This window comes from Lactuca sativa, chromosome 9 (assembly GCF_002870075.4).
Source record: "Lactuca sativa cultivar Salinas chromosome 9, Lsat_Salinas_v11, whole genome shotgun sequence".
Lineage (NCBI taxonomy): Eukaryota > Viridiplantae > Streptophyta > Magnoliopsida > Asterales > Asteraceae > Lactuca > Lactuca sativa.
Genome location: NC_056631.2, coordinates 16,065,856 through 16,074,576, shown reverse-complemented (window position 1 = coordinate 16,074,576; position 8,721 = coordinate 16,065,856). Strand labels below are relative to the sequence as shown.

General features: G+C 34.6%; 1 protein-coding gene across 2 annotated transcripts; it reads right to left on the bottom strand.

The window, feature by feature from the left end:
* Positions 1-3,277: 3,277 nt before the first annotated feature.
* Positions 3,278-5,376, bottom strand: LOC111885572 (glutamate receptor 1.3). Of its 2 annotated transcripts, XM_042898134.2 has the most exons (4): positions 4,666-5,376; positions 4,212-4,573; positions 3,852-4,135; positions 3,278-3,652 (listed from the first exon to the last, which is right to left on the bottom strand). In XM_042898134.2, the coding sequence occupies exons 1-4, from the start codon at positions 5,306-5,308 to the stop codon at positions 3,646-3,648; spliced, it is 1,296 nt and encodes a 431-aa protein (XP_042754068.1). In that variant the 5' UTR covers positions 5,309-5,376; the 3' UTR covers positions 3,278-3,645. The 2 variants fall into 2 exon arrangements, with proteins under 2 accessions (XP_042754068.1, XP_023737585.1); XM_023881817.3 differs by lacking the exon at positions 3,278-3,652 and having other exon boundaries at positions 3,728-4,135; positions 4,666-5,375.
* Between the last annotated feature and the right edge of the window lie 3,345 nt (positions 5,377-8,721).

Below are 8,721 nucleotides of genomic sequence, written 5' to 3'. Positions count from 1 at the left end.
CCAACATATTAGTTGATAAATATATATATATTTTTATACACAGTTTAAAACCTGTATAGCATTCTCATTCAATACATAATCCAAACAACAGATGAGACACATACACATAACACGTATTTCATAGAGAATAAATCATATCTATGAGATAGAAGAAAGTGAATATACATTCACACATATAACAACAAAATATACACATAACATGTATTTCATATAAAATACTTCATAATTATGCGCTAGAAGAAAGTAACTACACACTCACTTGATCAGAATATGATCGGACAGCACTACGACTTGTAGAAGTAGTATTCTTCGATAGATCTGGATGATCTTCACAAAAACCGGGCTTCTCGCAGGCAGAGCTTCGGCTCGGGAATTGCACTTCTTGGGATCTTCGGGGCTTTGGGACTTGCTTCGGGGATCGGGAATGATACCGGGGCTTCGGGGTATAAGTTGCACGCAAAACAAGGTAAAAACGTGAGAGAAAGAAAGAAATGAGCAATAGAACTTGGCTGCACTCGACATCTATTTATAGGGGGATGAAACCCCGAATTACGTTGGGCGTAATGTGGATAAGGTCGCTGACTCCCCCCCCCCCCCCCCCCCCCCCTTTGGATAATATCGGGTATTTATAACTAAATTTAATATTTTAATTATTTAATAAACTTCAAAAATTCATATCTTCCTAATACAAACTCCGTTTTCGACGCTCTTTATATCCCCGCGTAGTTGAGACTACGCTCTACAACTTTCATTTAGACTCCATCAGCTAATTTTGACTTTATTTTTATTATTTATTTTTACTAGGCCGGGACAGGAAAACTCCGTTATAAATTCATAACTTCTTCATCCGACGTCCGTTTTCGTCTGCCTTTTTATCATTTCACTACAATTAACGAGATCTTCGATTCTTGTTTAGATTGTTTCGACTAAAAACCGCTCGGTCTCAAATCGAGTATTCGGGCTGCATACTACTAAGTCGAAACATCAGAAAATCATAACTTCGTCATATGAAGTCAGATTTGGATGATCTTTTTTTGCACACTCTTTGTTTAACGAACTCTACGACTTTCTTTTAGATCGCTAAGGCTAAATATCACTCTAACGTAAATTTTACTTTTTACGTCATTCAGCGTTGCCGGTTCTGTCGCGAAACTTCAACAGGTTATAACTCTTCGTTATAACTCGGATTTCGGCATTCTTTATATCTCCGGAATCCTTGTTTCAACAACTACATCTTCATGCAAAGATATCAGGCTTATCTCACACTTTAATTTTGACGTTTATTTTTATCCTTAGTTCATTAAATTATAATAATTAAGAAAATAAACACATAAATCACATAATACTCAAATATTTCATCATTAATACTTCAAAAAGAGTTACAAGGGTTAACCTAGACTATTACATCAACAATAATGCCTAGCCTGGTAACGCGGGCGTTACAGTAAATCTGTGAACCTGCTAACAAAACACATTCCTTTACATGGTAGCACATATAACCATGTATATATCATAACTCAAAGGAAGTCATCATCATCAATGACAAAGAAGACATTGTTAGTTGTATCAAAGCTTTTTGATGAATTTTCTCCACTTGAGCAATTTCTCTTGGCATACCTAGTCTTTCCGTTCTTACATATCAAAATTCTTCCTTCTGATGATGAAGTATAATTGCTACTTTCTAGTCTTTTCTCTTCAGACAAGAGTTTGCTAGTAACATTTGCATACTTTAAGGTCTTTTTCCTGTATATCATATTAGGCTTCATATGCTCATAGGAAGATGGTAAAGATAACCTCAATGCTTTATCATTATCTTTAACATTCATAACGATAACATCTAGTTCCGACCCGATATTATTAAGAATACTTAAATGATCTAAATTTTTTGTACCTCCACTCATGCGAAGCATCTGAAATTGTTCCTTAAGATACAACTGATTGAGATGCCTTTGCATTGATACAAACACTCAATCTTTTTCCAAAGCTCCGTAATCGGTTATATTCCATACACATTTACGAGTAATCTTTGCATGACACAAACGAATTTCACTTGTTGTTCTAGAATCCAAATCATGCCATTCTTCAATATCTACTTTGTTGGTCATGCTCGACTCCTTGCTAAAAACAAGGATTGCCCCTCCCACCCTCCCCAATCATCAATGCCTTTGTGTAACCCAAATTGGATCAACACATCATTGACTTGAACTTGCTACAAACTAAAGTTGATCCTTTGATCATATTTCTCTACATAGAACTTCATAGGATTGAATTTTAAATCGTATTCATGTCTCAAAACAATATTATATACTAGAAAAATATGCACCAAACCAATAAACTAATACACCAATAAAGGATTCCCAAGAAAGAAAGAGGTAGGTCACAACGGACACACTTAAATACAAAATCTTTCCTAGCCATAACCTTCTTTTTCTCTCTCTCTCTCTCTCTCTCTCTCTATATATATATATATATATATATATATATATATATATATATATATATATATATATATATATATATATATATATATATATATATATATATATATATATATATACTCGTTGCTCACATAGTATTCTATCATACAAAAAATGTCAAATAAATCCTCATTTTTAATATGGAAGCTTAGATCTAGTTACAACCATAGGGCATATTACGAACCTGCAAAGTATTGAGACACCTTGCAATATGACCAATAACAAATTCTTTCATGATGTGGAAGATCCTACAAAATCTATAACCATAAAGCATACTATAAACCTCTAAAACTATGACGTCACCTAAAACCAATACCTTTGATACCACTTGTTTGGGAAATGGCATCAAGGATCCCTAACAACCATCCCAAAGCCAATAATTGAGAATATAACTAAGCACAAAAATATATGTGGAAAACTCCAAAATCAAAGAATAAACACAGGTCTTAAAAAAGATTTAATATATGATAAATTGTTATAATCATAGAAACTATTATCTCAAGCCTCTGACAAATTACTCCACTCTCTAAAGTTTTGGCTAACAGTGTTCTACACTCTAATACATGAGAAGAAAAGATAAAATCAAACACTTCAAGTATATTGATTGGAGTTTTTTGGAACAAAAGCTTTAGACTCTTTTTATAAGCTCGGAGTCCACCCAAACTTTCATCCTTATATGAATGCGAGATGGAGAACCCTTCTTTCATATAGACAAACTCAACAAAGAATACGAATACATAAAATCACTGATTAACTATAAGTATGAAGATGAGAAAAGAGAGCATATGCCCCTTTTAGATAAAAAAACAAACAAACAAACACGGACGGAAGCAATCGAATACAAGTAATTTGCGTTTAGTTAAGTAGATTTCAGAGTTATCAAAAAGTGTGCAAGGGTTGAATGGTTAAAATCTTTGAAGAAGATGAGAGCATTAAGATCATCATCAACATTGTCATCAAAAACCAGTCTTGTTGTTATGGTCATCACCCTTCTGTTTTCCATCATCATCATTTTCCAAAGTACATCCAAGCTTTAGCTGTTAAACTTTTTTAAAAAATGTTCATGTTGCCCGGATGGAACAAATGTGAAACTTGTCTACTATTTTACGTCACAGCTTGCATTTGGGTAAAAGTTCGGCACTGAGTTTCCATGAGACTCCCAAAGCCATTACCAGCTACAAAAAGTGGTTTAGTCTCAAATAGATACAAACACAAGTTATTATTATTTTTTTTTATCAAAACTGTACATATTTGATACGGATTTTCATTTTTACTTTGAAACAAAATGTTAAGTACAATGGTTTGTCTATAACTTTATAAAATTGTCAAACACGATCATGTACATGCACTTCAACATCTCTTTGTAAGATGTACCTCCATAACTGCATCTTAACCTTCACATAAAAATTTCCCCGAAAGATACAACGAACCATAGACACAGAAAGGGCTAATGCCATTGACACACTACTAATAAGAAAGAGGCCCCGAAACCCATAAAGATTCAAGATTTTTGGTGAAGGGGAAGAAAAATCCTTTGACATCACTGTAGACTGACGTTTCAACCATTTATCTTCTAATGCTTTCAATGTCCCATCTTCCCGCATCTTTGCTATCTGAGTTGACATCTCTCCAGCCATGGGCGAACCTTTCTGGAACACCTGCAAACATAGCTAATACCTGCATCACACACATGCACACATAATTGACATATAGAATTATATATACAACACTTACAAAGCCGAAGCCATTAGTGGTGGATGCTGTTGCGATTAAAGAGAAGTGAGAACCAGGATACATAGCAAGGATTGTTTTGACATAAAGAATCTCATCGATGATTGCATCAACATTTCCATTTGTTAATGCTTTAGAGTAGGCCTCATGTGTATACAGTTCCTCAATTTTGAAGTTGAGGTTTTTAAAGACAGCTCCTCTTAAGGGTGAAGCACCTTGGAGTCCGACCTCTATCTCCTTCATTCCAATCTGTTGTATTGTTAAAAGTGAACTCAATGTTGCTGTGTAACTTGACGTGAGCACAAGCACTACAAAAACCCAAACTGTAACCACAAATCTTGATAGATTACTTTGCAGCTTCTCCCCTGAATCACCAAATTTTTGTGGGTGTTTCTTAGAAAGTTGAAGTTGATATTAATGTTTAAAAGATCAAATCTTTAAGAGTTAGTGAGCTTACTGTGGGAATAAACAATGGTCGAAAAAGCAAACCAGAGAGTTGTTCCGATTTGCTGACATGCAGAACCTTGAAATTCTTCATTTGTACGATGTTCAATAAACCAAATGACAAACCCTAAAAAGAGAAAGAAACAAGCACTTGTGATCCAAAGATCTGCACTAAGAGGATCTAGAAAGATCCAAATGCTTTTCTTGGCGTCTCGGGCTATTGTTCCAGTTCCTAGATCAGTGAAGGGCAATGTGAAGTCAACATAAAGAGATCTATTTGCTGTGATGGTTATATCCCCAATAGCAGCATCATATTCCTTAAGAGAGACTTTGTCGATTAAATCATTGTAACTACGTCCATCCTTATAAGGGTATGGAATAATCTCAATCCCTACTCCGTGGTCTAAGGCATTAAACGCAGCATTGAAAACATCCCAACAGAATCCACTCACACCCGATTCATTTGTTCTTGGATCGATAGTGAGTTGTACTAAATTCGGGAATGTGCTGAAATCTGGAACCAGAATTCTCAGCTTCTTGCCATTCGATTTTAGCTTCAAACTTTTTAAAAAGGTTGAAGTCGCATGTGCTGTTAAAAGGGTTTGAAAGATAAGCAACATCAATATCAGAAATGGAAAGAACCTGCAATCCGCCATTGGCAACACAAAATTTAAGTTTCCTGCAGCTCTTGGAACATGGTATTGCACAGTATTAATAATTTTACACAGTAATTAATAATATATGATCTCCTGAAAGCTCATTGATTAACATTTGATTTTCAGTTCTGGCTGCCAAGAAATAGTTGACACTGACTACCGAATTCAGAAAAAAATATCTGGTCAGCGTTTCTTTTTTCTAAACCATTTAAGCCACCTTATTTGGTCAAAACTATCATCAATGCAAACCTGCCAGATAGATGGGACAGATGGATGTGGTAGCGGATACAAATTAGAAAGAACAGTTAACATTATAATTAAGAAAGGGTTTTAATTATATTATTATTTATGATATGACAAACAATTTCATCCTCCTAAACATTCCCAATCTCGGACAAGTTCACCTTTCTGGAGTCGATGAGACATAATCTCTTCAGGCATTTTGTCCAACACTTATTGTGCGTCTTTGAACAGCCAAGAACAAAAGAAAGACGACGTCTGTGGAACAACGCCATTTGCAGACTTCGACAGTCACACTCACACAAAACAAAGCATGACAAACTTTCAGGCTCAACAAATGTAAGGATGAGCATTTGGACTAGGGAACCAGTCGGAATCGGTACCGGAACCGAAACCGGATAGAACCGATCGGGCCGTTACCAGGACGATATTCTTGTGAATTTTTGGAACCGGAAACCGGTGGAAACGACAAAAACCATTAGAACCGTATATTGTTATTTCTCGAGAACCGGCTACAACATTGAAGACACGACAAAAACCGGTAGGAACCGGGAATCGGTAGAACCGACGGTTCGGTTCTTAATTTCGGCCGACTTCGGTTCCCGGGCCGGGTCTGGTTCGGGCCGGTTCCTTTGCTCATCCCTAAACAAATGTGTTGTTAAAGATGAATAACATATTTAAAAAAAAATAATTATGATAGTAAATGTAAAAATATTTTGTTTTCGATTTGAAACTTTTAAAATAATAAATTTTAAATTCACAACATTTTAAATTTTCAGAAGGATGAGATGTACTATAATAAATGATGATATAAAATCATTTGAAGCCCTAAGGCTTGAGGAAATGGACACGCCGCCCTTTTCGCCAAACAAGTCACTAACAAATCAAACACCACCCCTTAGGATTCACTAAGGGAGGTGTTAAGAATTTGTCGCCAAGCAAGTAGCGAGAGGAAAGAAGAGAGAGAAGATGTATTGGTTGATTATAATTGATTTATAACTATTGTTTTCTTCTTTTTTTTTCATTGTTTTTTCCTTCAAAATAAACCCTTTTAATTTAACATACCATCACTCCCTACCAGATGCTAAGAAAGCAAAAATAATGTGACACTCTGGCAAGGTGCTAATAATGCTACTGCTCCCATTAACCTAAATGATCATATAATAGAAAAGAGTATTATAAAATCTAATGATTTAACACAACACAATATAAAATCCAAAAAATCAGTTAGAAATATTAATAACACACAATAATATGATATACTTTTAATGGATAGTACAATACAAAGAAAATGATATCCGTGGTGTACCCCATCATCCGGACCCAAGCTAAAAATCAAGAGAAGGTGCCCACATCTTGGACCATAGAGCCGAGTTGCAGCTGAATTGTTATCTTAGGTCCGGAGGATGTGGTGTCATCTTTACGTCACTTTTATTTGCCACATAAGCTCCATTTCACTAGCACCTCATTTTTACCATAAAATCAATGTTTTTTTTTTCCACACAAGGAATGGGTATCATGATATACATAATTATTATTTTTAAAATTTTAACAATTCGATTTGAATAAAAGACTTCAATTTCATTACTTTAAAATAATAATAATAATATTAATAACATGGCATTAAAAAAAACCCCTAAGAACTTAGAAAACAAAAATAACATGAAATTTAAAAACCTAAAAAATTAAAACAAACACAACAAACGCTTAGATAAACAACTAAAAAATATAATGTTTCCTAAGATCGATTTTGATCGCCAAACCAATGGCATCGTCCTCACCAGCCAAGTTACTTGTGTCGTATATTAATAATTTCATGTCAATATTTCTTTATTTCCTACGCTCTTTTTCGGAAGCAACGTGCAAAAGTTTGTTAATTCTTGCATTTAGACCCTTCACTTCGTTCCCCACCACTTTCAAGTCATCTGAATCATTTGCTTTGTCTTTGCGTTTGCTTTGTCCCTTCAAATTTTGTCGCGAAGGTAGTGTAACTTGAACGGTTTCATCATCGTTGAACACGAGCATCCAATGTAGTGTATTAGGATTTGAATGTTCTTGAGCGTTTTGAACCACCATCGATATGTTCGTCGAATGTTTTGGTCTTTTTCCATTTTTCAATATCTTTCATGAAATTCCAAAAGTAAACAAACTTGAAAGCCTTCTTGTTTTCTTTTTCGTAGACTTTTAAAGTTTTCTTCAAAATCACATCATGACTTTCTCCACTTCGCAATTGATATTGAATGTTGTTATATAAATCATTAAACAACATGACTTCCTTGTTTGTCTTCCCATGTTTATAATGCACTTGGTCTTTTATACGATACTTTCCCAGCTTCATTCCTTCGTGGAACCTGTTTGTAACTCGCCTAAAAATAGTAATTGTTTTGGTCTTTGGTAACTTTTGGATCCTCTGAAACATACATATGCTAATATCATCACTTCTATGGGTTCCCATGCTTTACACATACACTTGCCTTTTCTTTTGTTAGGTGCTTCGGTGAGTTGCATTTCTTGAATGAAATTAGGTTTGGAATTGAACTCGATTTGAGTTTCTCGAATGAATTCAGGTTGAGATTGAGAAAATAATTGAAGGGATTAAATTTGGTCTCATTGGACTTGTGATTGTGATTGTGTGTATTGTTGTTGATATGGTTGCGGATAATATAATAAATATATTAATTTATTATCTATACATACCTTAAAATACATCAAAATTGATTTTCCTGGTCTTCTATAAAAAAGAGGGTGCCCAAATGTTTTGATGTTTGCAGTTTTCTAAACAATAAAAAGTCTTCAAGCAAAACGTTTTCCGTCCACATACATAAGTGGCCAATAAGAGCTTTTAGAGAAAAAAACACCACCTTAATCATAGAAGATTGTATCTTTGAATGATTAACATAACATCTCTAAACATAAATCATCTTTCTAGACCTCATGAACTATCTCTCCCCTCATCGCTCTTTTTTCTTTTGTTTTTCTACATGACATTCATAGATGTCAGGTCTAGACCGTGTCAAGATAAGACCAGTCGTAGGCTTTTTTCAAAACCAACCTTAAAAGAGAATAATTATTTTCTTTCACCCCTTTAAGCCAACCAATCACCTTGTTTATAATATCAACTCCATGCCATCAATTATTTTTCTTTTTTTTTTCTTCATAAAAGTCATTTGAAG